The sequence below is a fragment of the Ascidia mentula genome, chromosome 7, assembly GCF_947561715.1.
Source record: "Ascidia mentula chromosome 7, kaAscMent1.1, whole genome shotgun sequence".
In the NCBI taxonomy this organism is placed as follows: Eukaryota; Metazoa; Chordata; class Ascidiacea; order Phlebobranchia; family Ascidiidae; genus Ascidia; species Ascidia mentula.
In genome coordinates, this window is record NC_138572.1 from 18,322,917 (window position 1) to 18,340,646 (window position 17,730).

Sequence of the window (17,730 nt, forward strand, 5' to 3'; positions counted from 1 at the left end):
ACAACGGAATTCAATTGAATTTTATTTCCGCACAAATAGAACTGAACGCGTACAAACAATAATAATTTAAAACAAAATGGAATGAGGACCGATAACATGATGAAGGAATCGAGTTGATATTCATTCCTTCCTTACCCTATGGAAGCCATGTTGGATAACAGGCGAAACGTCGGTCAATAAAGCAACGTTTTTATTGAGTCAGAAGAACAGATATTCAATTATGTACAAGCCATGTGAGAGGGGGTTTTTCGATGTCAGAAAAAGTACTTCATATTTTGCACAAAACCAAACCCAAGGTTTATTTACAGAGCGGTTTCTGCTTCAACCACATGTAAGTTTTGTCGGTTAGCAACCACAACCACATTTTCCTGTTCCTCTTCCTGTGGTTGACGTCTGAAAACGGCACGTAGGCCATCCCGGACTCTATCATAAAGCCGTTTCGGGGCTTTGGAGTAGATGAGGGGATTTAGTGAGCTGTTGATGGGGAGTAGGATGATTGCTGACACAGCGTACATCACTGGAGGCATAGGGAATCCACCGAAGTTTACAAATGCCATGATTGAAATTGGAACCCAGCAGAGAAAATCGGTAATTATCAGTCGGAGGATTTTCTTTTGCATTTCTGCCAAAACAAACAGCATTATTGGAATAATATGTTTGCAAATACAAATACGAACCTTTGTTTTGTCTTGCCGCCCTTCCATCTCTTGATCTCTCGTTCACTTGCCTGGCACTGGCAGTTGTCTTCTTGTAAATCCACAAATACGTAATTGCCACGAACATGAAGGCCAGGTAGTTAAGAGTAATAATGGCAATGGAATATCCCCATGCCTTGTCGTTGGTCGTTACATACAGTTTGCTAATGCAAACGCTGCTGCTGCTGTAATATCTACACACAGATATTTTTGGGGCGATAAAATTGAAGATTTTGCGAGTGTAAAAACAAACCCCAAATATCCAGAAATATCAAATAGCTCAGTGTAATTGTTATCCTCAAGAATATCCATAAAATCCATCCAGGAATTAGCATCATTTACTCGCATGAGGGCAGTATTGAGTACTTGGGAATCGTTGCTTGTGAAGTTGTGTTGGAAAGTCACAAATCGATCCAAGAAGTTATTCATGCCTGTATACGCAGCGCCAGTGTCATTCGAAACTGGTTTCATCACCAAAAACGGCAATATCTTACTAGAGAAGTCGACTGCAACATTGTCAAAAAACGGATTCTCATTCATCAAAGCTTTGGTTTCAAACAAATGTTGAAGTTGAGTTGTGAGTGGAATAAAAGCAATCGTAAAGGAGAAAGCCCAGGAGAGGATAATGGAAAGGATGACAGTTTTCAATTCCGGTTTCAAGGATGCATCGAGTGGCTGAAACAAAAGAGAACATTGACATGTTTTCATTAAAAGCAACAAGTTTGCAAGCTCGGCGTTCGTTCCAAATCGAGGGATGGGGAACATAGTTGTCCGTTCGAATCCCATCGGACTGGAAATGGATCCTTCTTTCTCTGCTCTGTAATTCCCAAATTGGGCAAAACTGCGTCATTTCAACAATATTTGTTTTAGTTTCGTTTCTCATGTCAGGCTTAGATTCTAGCGATATCTGTGAGTGTGAAAATAAATAGGTTTTTGGAGAAAAAAGATTTCCAGAGAGAAAGTTGTCGTAAAATTTTGGAAAGGGTCGTTACCGGTTCAACGAAGTTGGCAACAGCTGACTTAACCAAATACAATTGTTTCACTTACGTTTTTCACAGCATACAGTCGGAATATGGTCAACAGAACCATTGTAAACACCGATGTTTCGCTTGAAAGCAAAACCAATACCCCCATTGTAGTGCAACTTCCGCTTGATCTCCAAATAAAGTCTTCGGCACAATAATTTCCAGAGTATTTGACACCAGCGGCTCCCAGCATGATCAGATAAACTCCCATGAGTAGATCGGAAACTGATAGATTCAAAATGAGCAGATGGTTTGTACGAAATGCAGCAGATTGTGATTCTGTCGTCGCCAACGTTTTACCTTCCATCACCATGACAACCTCAAAACAAATTGAAGGAATATAACACGTGTTCTTATTGTGCAACCAAGACTAAACAAACTTTGTTTAATTTACCAAATTTCCGGCAATGGCGAGCATCCCCTATAGCACGGTCCGACACAAAAAAAAAATTTGAAAACGAAATTTTCGTTTTGAAATTTTGTTTTCAAATTTCCAATTTTTCGCATGGTGTCGCAAGAGGACTATGTAGATATGCGGTACAATGTGCCTTGATTTGGCGATTGATTCTTAGTTCTTAAACGATCTTATCATAGAAATACTGGATAACATCAACTGGCATTACAATCAAACCCAAATTTGCGTGATTTAGCTGTAGGTGTAGCAAATGTTCGTCGGACACTTCGATTTAGGAAATAATAATTCTTGTTAATTGTCGCAATGGTGGACTAAATTAATTGATTTGCAATTTAGCAGACAAATACCACAGTCATGTAGCAGACAATGCCGAAAAACTTCTCTTTATTTTGACGTATAGCGCGTAATAACCTTGTCTTTTACAGGTGATCGCATGTAAGTATTTACTTTTACATACAAGCGAATTGAAATTTAGCAGATATATACTGCAGCCACGTCAAGACGATCATTGAAAAACGTAATACGCTACATGTTTTATGTTTTTCTTGCCACACCAAAAAGCATTCATGAATTTGTTTTAGGAAGTAGCGGGGAATGAGAAAACGCTTGGTAGATGTTCGGTGTTGATTTTATGAAAACTTTTATAATGCACTATCAAAATGCCAAACAATCCTAGGTGAAAACTTTGGCGGAAACACGACGAACTACAATTTCTTTTGTAAACATCAAACGAAATCATAGTTTCCCTTTTGTAAACCAAATTTCAAGTTTGCAAACAAAATTTCCCTTTTGAGAACAAAATTTTGAGTTTGTAAACAAAATTTCACTTCTGTAAACAAAATATTCTATTGTGAATAAAATCAAAAAAAAAATTTCATATCGGAATAGTGTTGTTCAACTGATGGATAGACCCGTAAGAGCACTATCATGAATGTTGCAGGTTTACTACTTCAGTGGATACAAGCTATATCAAATTCGAATCAACTGTTTTAAAGATAATCATCGAATATCTTACACATTTTTGTATGCATAGTGCTGAAATTCGCTGGGCTGTTTCATGTTGATATCCACTATAAGTACTGCAAAGATGAATGCTGTAGCTATCGTACTTTTAGAGTTGATAAGGGTCAAGATGATTAAAACGCGTCAAACCACAGTCATAAAATTTGCGCCCGTTTTAAAGCAAATCATCGAATATCCTACACATTTTTCGATGTACAGTGCTGAAATTCGCTGTAATGTTTAATGTTGGCATCCTCTAAAACTACTGCAAAGATTAATGGTGTGGCTTGAGTAGTTTTGGAGTTACTAAGCGTCAAGCCACTTGAAATTCCGATTAGCGCCTGTTTCAACGATAATCATTCAATATCTAACACATTTTTGTATGCATAGTGCTGAAATTCGCTGGGCTGTTTCATGTTGATATCCACTATAAGTACTGCAAAGATGAATGCTGTAGCTATCGTACTTTTAGAGTTGATAAGGGTCAAGATGTTTAAAACGCGTCAAACCACCGTCATAGAGTTTGCGCCCGTTTTAAGGCAAATCATCGAATATCCTACACATTTTTTGATGTACAGTGCTGAAATTCGCTGTAATGTTTAATGTTGGCATCCTCTAAGATTACTGCAAAGATTAATGTTGTGGCTTAAGTAGTTTTGGAGTTAATAAGCGTCAAGTCACTTGAAATTCTGATTAGCGCCTGTTTCAACGATAATCATTCAATATCTAACACATTTTTGTATGCATAGTGCTGAAATTCGCTGGGCTGTTTCATGTTGATATCCACTATAAGTACTGCAAAGATGAATGCTGTAGCTATCGTACTTTTAGAGTTGATAAGAGTCAAGATGTTTAAAACGCGTCAAACCACCGTCATAGAGTTTGCGCCCGTTTTAAGGCAAATAATCGAATATCCTACACATTTTTCGATGTACAGTGCTGAAATTCGCTGTAATGTTTAATGTTGGCATCCTCTAAGACTACTGCAAAGATTAATGTTGTGGCTTAAGTAGTTTTGGAGTTAATAAGCGTCAAGCTACTTGAAATTTTAAATAGCGCCTGTTTCAACGATAATCATTCAATATCTAACACATTTTTGTATGCATAGTGCTGAAATTCGCTGGGCTGTTTCATGTTGATATCCACTATAAGTACTGCAAAGATGAATGCTGTAGCTATCGTACTTTTAGAGTTGATAAGGGTCAAGATGTTTAAAACGCGTCAAACCACCGTCATAGAGTTTGCGCCCGTTTTAAGGCAAATAATCGAATATCCTACACATTTTTCGATGTACAGTGCTGAAATTCGCTGTAATGTTTAATGTTGGCATCCTCTAAGACTACTGCAAAGATTAATGTTGTGGCTTAAGTAGTTTTGGAGTTAATAAGCGTCAAGCTACTTGAAATTTTAAATAGCGCCTGTTTCAACGATAATCATTCAATATCTAACACATTTTTGTATGCATAGTGCTGAAATTCGCTGGGCTGTTTCATGTTGATATCCACTATAAGTACTGCAAAGATGAATGCTGTAGCTATCGTACTTTTAGAGTTGATAAGGGTCAAGATGTTTAAAACGCGTCAAACCACCGTCATAGAGTTTGCGCCCGTTTTAAGGCAAATCATCGAATATCCTACACATTTTTCGATGTACAGTGCTGAAATTCGCTGTAATGTTTAATGTTGGCATCCTCTAAGACTACTGCAAAGATTAATCTTGTGGCTTAAGTAGTTTTGGAGTTAATAAGGGTCAAGCTACTCGAAATTCTGATTCGCGCCTGTTTCAACGATAATCATTCAATATCTAACACATTTTTGTATGCATAGTGCTGAAATTCGCTGTGCTGGTTCATGTTGGTATCCACCATAAGTTCTACAAAGATGACTGCTGTAGCTATCGTACTTTTAGAGTTGAAAAGGGTCAAGATGTTGAAAACGCGTCAAACCACCGTCATAGAATTCGCGCCCGTTTTAAGGCAAATAATCGAATATCCTACACATTTTTCGATGTACAGTGCTGAAATTCGCTGTAATGTTTAATGTTGGCATCCTCTAAGACTACTGCAAAGATTAATGTTGTGGCTTAAGTAGTTTTGGAGTTAATAAGCGTCAAGCCACTTGAAATTCTGATTAGCGCCTGTTTCAACGATAATCATTCAATATCTAACACATTTTTGTATGCATAGTGCTGAAATTCGCTGTGCTGGTTCATGTTGGTATCCACTATAAGTACTGCAAAGATGAATGCTGTAGCTATCGTACTTTTAGAGTTGATAAGGGTCAAGATGTTTAAAACGCGTCAAACCACCGTCATAGAGTTTGCGCCCGTTTTAAGGCAAATAATCGAATATCCTACACATTTTTCGATGTACAGTGCTGAAATTCGCTGTAATGTTTAATGTTGGCATCCTCTAAGACTACTGCAAAGATTAATGTTGTGGCTTAAGTAGTTTTGGAGTTAATAAGCGTCAAGTCACTTGAAATTCTGATTCGCGCCTGTTTCAACGATAATCATTCAATATCTAACACATTTTTGTATGCATAGTGCTGAAATTCGCTGGGCTGTTTCATGTTGATATCCACTATAAGTACTGCAAAGATGAATGCTGTAGCTATCGTACTTTTAGAGTTGATAAGGGTCAAGATGTTTAAAACGCGTCAAACCACCGTCATAGAGTTTGCGCCCGTTTTAAGGCAAATAATCGAATATCCTACACATTTTTCGATGTACAGTGCTGAAATTCGCTGTAATGTTTAATGTTGGCATCCTCTAAGACTACTGCAAAGATTAATGTTGTGGCTTAAGTAGTTTTGGAGTTAATAAGCGTCAAGCTACTTGAAATTTTAAATAGCGCCTGTTTCAACGATAATCATTCAATATCTAACACATTTTTGTATGCATAGTGCTGAAATTCGCTGGGCTGTTTCATGTTGATATCCACTATAAGTACTGCAAAGATGAATGCTGTAGCTATCGTACTTTTAGAGTTGATAAGGGTCAAGATGTTTAAAACGCGTCAAACCACCGTCATAGAGTTTGCGCCCGTTTTAAGGCAAATCATCGAATATCCTACACATTTTTCGATGTACAGTGCTGAAATTCGCTGTAATGTTTAATGTTGGCATCCTCTAAGACTACTGCAAAGATTAATCTTGTGGCTTAAGTAGTTTTGGAGTTAATAAGGGTCAAGCTACTCGAAATTCTGATTCGCGCCTGTTTCAACGATAATCATTCAATATCTAACACATTTTTGTATGCATAGTGCTGAAATTCGCTGTGCTGGTTCATGTTGGTATCCACCATAAGTTCTACAAAGATGACTGCTGTAGCTATCGTACTTTTAGAGTTGAAAAGGGTCAAGATGTTGAAAACGCGTCAAACCACCGTCATAGAATTCGCGCCCGTTTTAAGGCAAATAATCGAATATCCTACACATTTTTCGATGTACAGTGCTGAAATTCGCTGTAATGTTTAATGTTGGCATCCTCTAAGACTACTGCAAAGATTAATGTTGTGGCTTAAGTAGTTTTGGAGTTAATAAGCGTCAAGCCACTTGAAATTCTGATTAGCGCCTGTTTCAACGATAATCATTCAATATCTAACACATTTTTGTATGCATAGTGCTGAAATTCGCTGTGCTGGTTCATGTTGGTATCCACTATAAGTACTGCAAAGATGAATGCTGTAGCTATCGTACTTTTAGAGTTGATAAGGGTCAAGATGTTTAAAACGCGTCAAACCACCGTCATAGAGTTTGCGCCCGTTTTAAGGCAAATAATCGAATATCCTACACATTTTTCGATGTACAGTGCTGAAATTCGCTGTAATGTTTAATGTTGGCATCCTCTAAGACAACTGCAAAGATTAATGTTGTGGCTTAAGTAGTTTTGGAGTTACTAAGCGTCAAGCCACTTGAAATTCTGATTAGCGCCTGTTTCAACGATAATCATTCAATATCTAACACATTTTTGTATGCATAGTGCTGAAATTCGCTGGGCTGTTTCATGTTGATATCCACTATAAGTACTGCAAAGATGAATGCTGTAGCTATCGTACTTTTAGAGTTGATAAGGGTCAAGATGTTTAAAACGCGTCAAACCACCGTCATAGAGTTTGCGCCCGTTTTAAGGCAAATCATCGAATATCCTACACATTTTTTGATGTACAGTGCTGAAATTCGCTGTAATGTTTAATGTTGGCATCCTCTAAGACTACTGCAAAGATTAATGTTGTGGCTTAAGTAGTTTTGGAGTTAATAAGCGTCAAGTCACTTGAAATTCTGATTAGCGCCTGTTTCAACGATAATCATTCAATATCTAACACATTTTTGTATGCATAGTGCTGAAATTCGCTGGGCTGTTTCATGTTGATATCCACTATAAGTACTGCAAAGATGAATGCTGTAGCTATCGTACTTTTAGAGTTGATAAGGGTCAAGATGTTTAAAACGCGTCAAACCACCGTCATAGAGTTTGCGCCCGTTTTAAGGCAAATCATCGAATATCCTACACATTTTTCGATGTACAGTGCTGAAATTCGCTGTAATGTTTAATGTTGGCATCCTCTAAGACTACTGCAAAGATTAATGTTGTGGCTTAAGTAATTTTGGAGTTAATAAGCGTCAAGCTACTTGAAATTCTGATTAGCGGCCTGTTTCAACGATAATCATTCAATATCTAACACATTTTTGTATGCATAGTGCTGAAATTCGCTGGGCTGTTTCATGTTAATATCCACTATGAGTTCTGCAAAGATGACTGCTGTAGCTATCGTACTTTTAGAGTTGATAAGGGTCAAGATGTTTAAAACGCGTCAAACCACCGTCATAGAGTTTGCGCCCGTTTTAAGGCAAATAATCGAATATCCTACACATTTTTTGATGTACAGTGCTGAAATTCGCTGTAATGTTTAATGTTGGCATCCTCTAAGACTACTGCAAAGATTAATGTTGTGGCTTAAGTAGTTTTGGAGTTAATAAGCGTCAAGTCACTTGAAATTCTGATTCGCGCCTGTTTCAACGATAATCATTCAATATCTAACACATTTTTGTATGCATAGTGCTGAAATTCGCTGGGCTGTTTCATGTTGATATCCACTATAAGTACTGCAAAGATGAATGCTGTAGCTATCGTACTTTTAGAGTTGATAAGAGTCAAGATGTTTAAAACGCGTCAAACCACCGTCATAGAGTTTGCGCCCGTTTTAAGGCAAATAATCGAATATCCTACACATTTTTCGATGTACAGTGCTGAAATTCGCTGTAATGTTTAATGTTGGCATCCTCTAAGACTACTGCAAAGATTAATGTTGTGGCTTAAGTAGTTTTGGAGTTAATAAGCGTCAAGCTACTTGAAATTTTAAATAGCGCCTGTTTCAACGATAATCATTCAATATCTAACACATTTTTGTATGCATAGTGCTGAAATTCGCTGGGCTGTTTCATGTTGATATCCACTATAAGTACTACAAAGATGAATGCTGTATCTATCGTACTTTTAGAGTTGATAAGGGTCAAGATGTTTAAAACGCGTCAAACCACCGTCATAGAGTTTGCGCCCGTTTTAAGGCAAATCATCGAATATCCTACACATTTTTCGATGTACAGTGCTGAAATTCGCTGTAATGTTTAATGTTGGCATCCTCTAAGACTACTGCAAAGATTAATCTTGTGGCTTAAGTAGTTTTGGAGTTAATAAGGGTCAAGCTACTCGAAATTCTGATTCGCGCCTGTTTCAACGATAATCATTCAATATCTAACACATTTTTGTATGCATAGTGCTGAAATTCGCTGTGCAGGTTCATGTTGGTATCCACCATAAGTTCTACAAAGATGAATGCTGTAGCTATCGTACTTTTAGAGTTGATAAGGGTCAAGATGTTGAAAACGCGTCAAACCACCGTCATAGAATTTGCGCCCGTTTTAAGGCAAATAATCGAATATCCTACACATTTTTTGATGTACAGTGCTGAAATTCGCTGTAATGTTTAATGTTGGCATCCTCTAATACTACTGTAAAGATTAATGTTGTGGCTTGAGTAGTTTTGGAGTTAATAAGGGTCAAGCTACTTGAAATTCTGATTAGCGGCCTGTTTCAACGATAATCATTCAATATCTAACACATTTTTGTATTCATAGAGCTGAAATTCGCTGTGCTGGTTCATGTTGGTATCCACTATAAGTACTGCAAAGATGAATGCTGTAGCTATCGTACTTTTAGAGTTGATAAGGGTCAAGATGTTTAAAACGCGTCAAACCACCGTCATAGAGTTTGCGCCCGCTTTAAAGCAAATAATCGAATATCCTACACATTTTTCGATGTACAGTGCTGAAATTCGCTGTAATGTTTAATGTTGGCATCCTCTAAGACTACTGCAAAGATTAATGTTGTGGCTTAAGTAGTTTTGGAGTTAATAAGGGTCAAGCTACTCGAAATTCTGATTCGCGCCTGTTTCAACGATAATCATTCAATATCTAACACATTTTTGTATGCATAGTGCTGAAATTCGCTGTGCTGGTTCATGTTGGTATCCACCATAAGTTCTACAAAGATGACTGCTGTAGCTATCGTACTTTTAGAGTTGATAAGGGTCAAGATGTTGAAAACGCGTCAAACCACCGTCATAGAATTTGCGCCCGTTTTAAGGCAAATAATCGAATATCCTACACATTTTTCGATGTACAGTGCTGAAATTCGCTGTAATGTTTAATGTTGGCATCCTCTAAGACTACTGCAAAGATTAATGGTGTGGCTTGAGTAGTTTTGGAGTTAATAAGCGTCAAGCCACTTGAAATTCTGATTAGCGCCTGTTTCAACGATAATCATTCAATATCTAACACATTTTTGTATGCATAGTGCTGAAATTCGCTGGGCTGTTTCATGTTGATATCCACTATAAGTACTGCAAAGATGAATGCTGTAGCTATCGTACTTTTAGAGTTGATAAGGGTCAAGATGTTTAAAACGCGTCAAACCACCGTCATAGAGTTTGCGCCCGTTTTAAGGCAATTAATCGAATATCCTACACATTTTTCGATGTACAGTGCTGAAATTCGCTGTAAAGTTTAATGTTGGCATCCTCTAAGACTACTGCGAAGATTAATGTTGTGGCTTAAGTAGTTTTGGAGTTAATAAGCGTCAAGCTACTTGAAATTTTGATTAGCGCCTGTTTCAACGATAATCATTCAATATCTAACACATTTTTGTATGCATAGTGCTGAAATTCGCTGGGCTGTTTCATGTTGATATCCACTATAAGTACTGCAAAGATGAATTCTGTAGCTATCGTACTTTTAGAGTTGATAAGGGTCAAGATGTTTAAAACGCGTCAAACCACCGTCATAAAATTTGCGCCCGTTTTAAGGCAAATCATCGAATATCCTACACATTTTTCGATGTACAGTGCTGAAATTCGCTGTAATGTTTAATGTTGGCATCCTCTAAGACTACTGCAAAGATTAATGTTGTGGCTTAAGTAGTTTTGGAGTTAATAAGGGTCAAGCTACTTGAAATTCTGATTCGCGCCTGTTTCAACGATAATCATTGAAAATTTATTCATTTTTGTATGCATAGTGCTGAAATTCGCTGTGGCCGTTCATGTTGGTATCCACTAAGAGTGCTGCAAAGATGAATACTGTAGCTATCGTAGTTTTTGAGTTGATAAGGATCAAGCTGTTTAAAACGTCTGTTCGTTTTCCAAGTCAATGTAGTTAAAAGCAAACGGTTTTCACAGTCCGATATCAAATGGACAGTAGTATCACGTTGCAAAATTTTATTAAAATTGAAGTTGAAACAAGCAAATAAACGGCTTGACGCGTTTCAAAAAAGTTTGACCCATTTTAATGTACAGAAGTTATAATAGTGATTTTTAAACTACACATGCAAGATACCAATAGCAAACAGCCCTGTGATTCTCAGCCTCATAAACAAAATAGTTTGTGAGTTATTGAATGATTTGCTCCAAAACGTGCGCCGTTCTAGGCGAATGACGCGTCTTAAAAAAGGTTGACCCTTATTTAATTTAAAAGTGCAAAAGCTACACTAGTCATTTTTGACCTACAGGTACAAGATACCAATAAGAAAAAGCCCAGCGATTCTCAGCCTCATAAACACTTTTCGAACCTAAGTATTCTCCATGGCGGTAACCTCGTTGGCCAGTGAACCAATCGGAAACGACATAAGTTTGCTGAGCAACACACATCACAACTGTCAAAAATCCCCAAAATTATGTAAATACATCAGAACTATTAAGTGTAAAGACTTTATTTGATGGAAAGTGAATAAAGAAAATTAATGTACAGCATAACACTCAGTACTAGCAAAATTATGAAAGCATTTAAAGGACTTTCTATAAAAGTGAACAAAGTCATTTACAGCAAACACTTGGTACCAGCAGAAATATTAAAGCATTTGAAGGCAATTTTAAGTGAACAAAGTCATTTGCAGCAAACACTTGGTACCAGCAGAAATATTAAAGCATTTGAAGGCAATTTTAAGTGAACAAAGTCATTTGCAGCAAACACTTGGTACCAGCAGAAATATTAAAGCATTTGAAGGCAATTTTAAGTGAACAAAGTCATTTACAGCAAACACTTGGTACCAGCAGAAACATTAAAGCATTTGAAGGCAATTTTAAGTGAACAAAGTCATTTACAGCAAACACTTGGTACCAGCAGAAACATTAAAGCATTTGAAGGCAATTTTAAGTGAACAAAGTCATTTACAGCGTACACTTGGTACCAGCAGAAATATTAAAGCATTTGAAGGCAATTTTAAGTGAACAAAGTCATTTACAGCAAACACTTGGTACCAGCAGAAACATTAAAGCATTTGAAGGCAATTTTAAGTGAACAAAGTCATTTACAGCAAACACTTGGTACCAGCAGAAACATTAAAGCATTTGAAGGCAATTTTAAGTGAACAAAGTCATTTACAGCAAACACTTGGTACCAGCAGAAATATTAAAGCATTTGAAGGCAATTTTTCTATAAGTGAACAAAGTCATTTACAGCGTACACTTGGTACCAGCAGAAATATTAAAGCATTTGAAGGCAATTTTAAGTGAACAAAGTCATTTACAGCAAACACTTGGTACCAGCAGAAATATTAAAGCATTTGAAGGCAATTTTAAGTGAACAAAGTCATTTACAGCAAACACTTGGTACCAGCAGAAATATTAAAGCATTTGAAGGCAATTTTAAGTGAACAAAGTCATTTACAGCAAACACTTGGTACCAGCAGAAATATTAAAGCATTTGACGGCAATTTTAAGTGAACAAAGTCATTTACAGCAAACACTTGGTACCAGCAGAAATATTAAAGCATTTGAAGGCAATTTTAAGTGAACAAAGTCATTTACAGCAAACACTTGGTACCAGCAGAAACATTAAAGCATTTGAAGGCAATTTTAAGTGAACAAAGTCATTCACAGCGTACACTTGGTACCAGCAGAAATATTAAAGCATTTGAAGGCAATTTTAAGTGATTAAAGTCATTTACAGCAAACACTTGGTACCAGCAGAAATATTAAAGCATTTGAAGGCAATTTTAAGTGATTAAAGTCATTTACAGCAAACACTTGGTACCAGCAGAAATATTAAAGCATTTGAAGGCAATTTTAAGTGATTAAAGTCATTTACAGCAAACACTTGGTACCAGCAGAAATATTAAAGCATTTGAAGGCAATTTTAAGTAAACTAAGTCATTTACAGCAAACACTTGGTACCAGCAGAAATATTAAAGCATTTGAAGGCAATTTTAAGTAAACTAAGTCATTTACAGCAAACACTTGGTACCAGTAGAAATATTAAAGCATTTGAAGGCAATTTTTCTATAAGTGAACAAAGTCATTCACAGCGTACACTTGGTACCAGCAGAAATATTAAAGCATTTGAAGGCAATTTTAAGTAAACTAAGTCATTTACAGCATAACACTTGACAGAAATAATCAGACCATTCACACTCAAAAACGTTAATGTAAACTAACAACATTAATCAAAGGCTGAAATTGCATTGCATTGTTAGCTTTTTGGTTTTGATGGGGACATATTTGAGGCCTCTGAATCAGAATGTGTGCAGCTTGACCGACCTGTTCACAGAAAAAAAGCTTAAATTATGTACTGTTTCCCAGCATTCAAAAACAACTCATGATTCTATTATGCTTAACAAAATTAGAACTGATAATTCATTTTACCTTCATCTTTGGCAATTCTCCCTGCCTTGTAAAACAGTTTGTTTCCAGGCCAGCGAGCGAAGCACAAATCTTTCACCTTTATTTCTTCAAAGTGTTTTATTTTCTTTCGGCCTTCCGTTTTCAAATCTGTAATCCGGTAGATGTCAACGCATTCACCATCATCCAAGAACACTACTCGAATAAACTTGACCTCTACAAAACAAACAGCCAGACAAAGTTAAACACTTTAACAATATTTTAGTAATTTTTTCGTATTCATTACCTTGCAAATCATCTTGTTGTTGTGATGGTGCTGGTTGAACATCTGTCAAAAACAATTGAAAGGTTAACCACATTTTATTTTGTCTTTAAACATTTAACTATGCAGAGGCAATCAATAGTGCAAACCTTGCAAATCATCTTGTTGTTGTGATGGCGCTGGTTGAACATCTGTCAAAAACAATCAAAAGGTTAACCACATTTTATTTTGTCTTTAAACATTTAACTATACAGAGGCAATCAATAGTGCAAACCTTGCAAATCATCTTGTTGTTGTGATGGTGCTGGTTGAACATCTGTCAAAAACAATTGAAAGGTTAACCACATTTTATTTTGTCTTTAAACATTTAACTATACAGAGGCAATCAATAGTGCAAACCTTGCAAATCATCTTGTTGTTATAATGGTGCTGGTTGAACATCTGTCAAAAACAATTGAAAGGTTAACCACATTTTTTTTTGTCTTTAAACACTTAACTATACAGAGGCAATCAATAGTGCAAACCTTGCAAATCATCTTGTTGTGATGGTGCTGGTTGAACATCTGTCAAAAACAATTGAAAGGTTAACCATATTTTATTTTGTCTTTAAACACTTAACTATACAGAGGCAATCAATAGTGCAAACCTTGCAAATCATCTTGTTGTGATGGTGCTGGTTGAACATCTGTCAAAAACAAATAAAAAGTTAACCATTCACTGAAGAAATATATTTAATATAAGTACAAATCACACACAACACTTACCAGATGTAAAGGCACGAGCCTCCAACAACAGTCGAGCCTTTTCAACCCTTCTGTGTGGGTGTTGTACATTATATACTTGGTCAGCAACAGCAAGTGAATGACCAGAGGCTTTTGCCACAGCAATTTGAACCTCTTTTGGCTCATCTGCCATCCACGTGTGTATGAGTTTTCGTACTTCAGTCGCCGTTAAAGATGTGTTTTCAAACACAAAAGGAATAACCTTTTTAAAAATTTTTGAAAATTCTGCATTTGTCATTTTAAATGAACCTGTTGCTGCTAAATTTCTTGCTGACGTTGTTGGAAAAACTGGTGACTGCCCTGTAGGTTTTATCTTGTGATACATCCAAGCCAATTTACTGGTGGTTTCAATGTCTTGTAATTCAAGTGCATTTAAAACAATGCACGCCGGTTGCTTGTCCTTCTGGTCCACCACCAGAATTGAGTAATTGCCCTCGTCAGTTTTTTCATAGTCCTGGAGCTCTCTAATGAGGAGACCAATCATTACAGATGGTCTACAGCCTAGTCTGCATATCACCCTGCAGAAAATATCCCCATACAATAGTTGCAGGTTTTCGTTTCCAACTTGGGATTCAGACATGGCTCTAATTCTTGCAACTCTCTTGAATTCTTCGCTTTTTTCGTACTGTAGTATGGCATTGTAGGCATTCGATTTTATGTTGGACAACTTCTTTCTGGATTTTTCTTTAGTGTAAAATTCTCTTCTCTTTTTCTCTTTGTTTATGCGTGCATGCAGGTCCATTGTTTCCGAATGCACTAAATTTAAACATTTCTCTGAAATCAAATCAAACTGATTGTTTTTGTAAAATCTAAGGAAATTCAGTAATGTAGACAAATATGCAACTTTTGATGAAACTTGACCTTCACCTTTCAAATGTTGCTCTAAATTTTCAAAAATCTTTTGGGGTTTTTTAAATACTTCAATAGTTGGTATTAAAGTTCTTATTTGGTTGGCATTTGAGTGGGCCACTGCCTTGTCAACTCTTTTGCGTTTCCCTACTCCAAACTTTTGCAAGTGCTCCTCATATTTAGTTATTACAGATTGCAAAGAACCGATCTGGGTCTTTGCAACAAGAGTTTGAAATTGCTTGGATTTGGTGTCGATTGTTTTATGTAAATTTTCATAATGCTTAGATAAATTCTTTACTGCCCTTCCGCAAATGGGACAGAAGTGTCCCTCAAAATTTTGATACTTTCCAATTCTGTTTTTCTTCGCCCTACTGGCATACAGGAATTCTGACTTGTCCATGTCTGGATGGTATGTTTTGTAGTGGTATGTGACATTTTTATACAGCTTATCACATGCATGGCATTCCCTCAAACCACTTGATGATTCTACAAAGTATATTAAACGTTACTGAAGGCATATCCAAAAATTTTACACGTATTTTACTTTACTTTTTAATTGACTAACCTAGAATAAAATTTATGTAACTTATAAAGCATACTTTTTATGTTGCTTTCTGGGTTGAACATTTTTTTTGAGTGTTTGCGGTCTTTTCTCCTTTTATGGTGATATCGCTCAATTTTTTTTCTGCAAATTAGTGAAGTGGTAAAATCTTTGTTACATAACACAAGACATTAGCAAATTCTAACCTTTGGTCTTTTTTTGCTTTCCTGAAAAAAAAAACAACAGTATAAAATCTTGTAAACCTATTGATTCATTCAGACACTAATTATTCGCTGTTTCTCTATAGGAAGCAGGTTGCCAATTGTCTATTATTTAAAAATTTTAACAAACATTAATAGATAAAATATATTGCAAAACAAAAATGGCATGGTCGGGTATGTAACACAATTTTATCATAAGTCTGCTTAAAGTGTAAAAAAATGAAAGGTCAGGTAAAGTAATTTTGAGGTTTCCTCATGTTTGAAACTAATCAAATGATAAACACTCTAGCTTTTTTTTTTATTTAGGATGTGAAGCTTTTCAACCTATTTAGGAGATTTAAAGACGTGTTAAATAGTTTTTAATGGAAACATGCAAACACAGTTGTTTGTGCAATTGTCACATAACTGGCATTTTAAAGTTTACACCATTGCATAAAGTTAGCAAAAATTTTTTTTCAGTTCTCATAAATGAATGAATGCAACTGTATTTTTTTTGTCTAAATCCTTAAACCAAAACCTCTTTTTAAATGTTGACCTAATCAACCTGACACAAAACAGATCAACTTAATAAAAAATTTTTACTGACGCAACTCTATTTTGTTATGTAACAGTAATGTCACAATGACTAGTTTTTGAAAAACGTTGAAGATTTTTTTTGGACACTTTTTGAAAATATTACATATTGTGCAGCATAGGACAATAAATTTACCACAAAAAATGGAAGTTTTGTTATAGAGCTTGTGTCCCCAATTAAAAATGGTTAAGTCCCCCTTCCCCCCGACTGATGTAAACGGCATGTAAAAAGTAACAAAACACTTACCATTTCAGAAATTGTTGGTATTGTTTATAGTCACTGCTACTGCTGCTGGAGGAACTGCTGCTACTGCTTTCTTCAGTAGAGTCATCAGATGACGATGATAAACTTGAATAAAAAGAAAATACATGTTTACATCACCCAACGGTTTTCAGAAGTTAAAAGCACTAGTAATCATATATTTACCGATATAAGCTATCCTCATCACTGCTGCTATCAGAAAACTGTAGGGTTCTGTTAAAAAAATTAAAATTATAAAGTAAACAACCCAATTTTCTTTTATTTCTGCAACACCAAGATTGTTAAAGAAGCCAAAAACCATTCTTAGATGAGGGAGTTAAAAACATTTTTTTTAAAGTTTTACCACTGATCAGAAGCCAAGACAACTGATAAGAAGCCAATAAACGTTGTATATACCTTTTATGTTTCTTTGAAGCTTTTTCATCCTTCTTATAGTCTCTAAAAATGATAATAAAATAAATTACACCACAAGAGTGAAAAATGCAATAAATTACACAGCAAGTAAAATAAAATAAAATAAATTACACAGCAAGAGTGAAAAATGCTATGAAAAAAAGTGCCCAAAACATAAAATTTTGTGAAAATATGAATGAACAGGGCTTTAAGCAACTTGTGTAAAATGCACATTAAATTCATTATCTAAACCAGGGGTTCTTAAAGTGGGGAGGGGGGTGTAGAGGCTTGGCAAGGGGGAGCGCAAACATTTTCAAAAATGACCAATCAGCGTTCCATTTGTATTTAGTATTTCCATGCAAAGAAACCTTTGTTTAAATGTTTGAAAAGATTATGATGTTTGTCCCTCTTTACATCAGTTTTGTTACAATGGTAACTGTGTACCAAAATTGATCATTATATTGGCGAAAATAGTTTTGCTACCTTTATCTGCGCCAAATATTTAAAGATATAAAAGTTAAGAAAAAAAGAGCAGTGCAGAGT

At 36.0% G+C, this 17,730-nt stretch overlaps 2 protein-coding genes and 1 pseudogene across 2 annotated transcripts in view; all 3 read right to left on the bottom strand.

Annotated features, from left to right (window-relative positions):
- LOC145909732 (uncharacterized) overlaps positions 1-17,730 on the bottom strand; it is a 247,822-nt gene that overhangs the window by 130,645 nt on the left and 99,447 nt on the right. The gene's annotated exons all lie outside the window — the stretch shown is intronic.
- LOC145908804 (G-protein coupled receptor GRL101-like) lies at positions 303-11,336 on the bottom strand. Its single transcript, XM_082996132.1, has 6 exons — positions 11,196-11,336; positions 1,743-2,039; positions 1,190-1,370; positions 949-1,126; positions 678-889; positions 303-622 (listed from the first exon to the last, which is right to left on the bottom strand). Exons 1-6 carry the CDS (start codon positions 11,334-11,336, stop codon positions 303-305), a joined length of 1,329 nt encoding a protein of 442 aa, XP_082852258.1.
- LOC145908805 (uncharacterized) overlaps positions 13,500-17,730 on the bottom strand; it is a 33,642-nt pseudogene continuing 29,411 nt past the window's right edge.

Coding starts and splice junctions, on each gene's coding strand:
- LOC145908804 (XM_082996132.1), bottom strand. CDS start 11,336: ATGTGTGTTGCTCAGCAAACTTATGTCGTTTCCGATTGGTTCACTGGC. Junction 1,127..1,189: donor TGTTGCAGTCGACTTCTCTA/GTAAGATATTGC, acceptor CTGCGTATACAG/GCATGAATAACTTCTTGGAT. Junction 623..677: donor GGCGGCAAGACAAAACAAAG/GTTCGTATTTGT, acceptor TTGTTTTGGCAG/AAATGCAAAAGAAAATCCTC.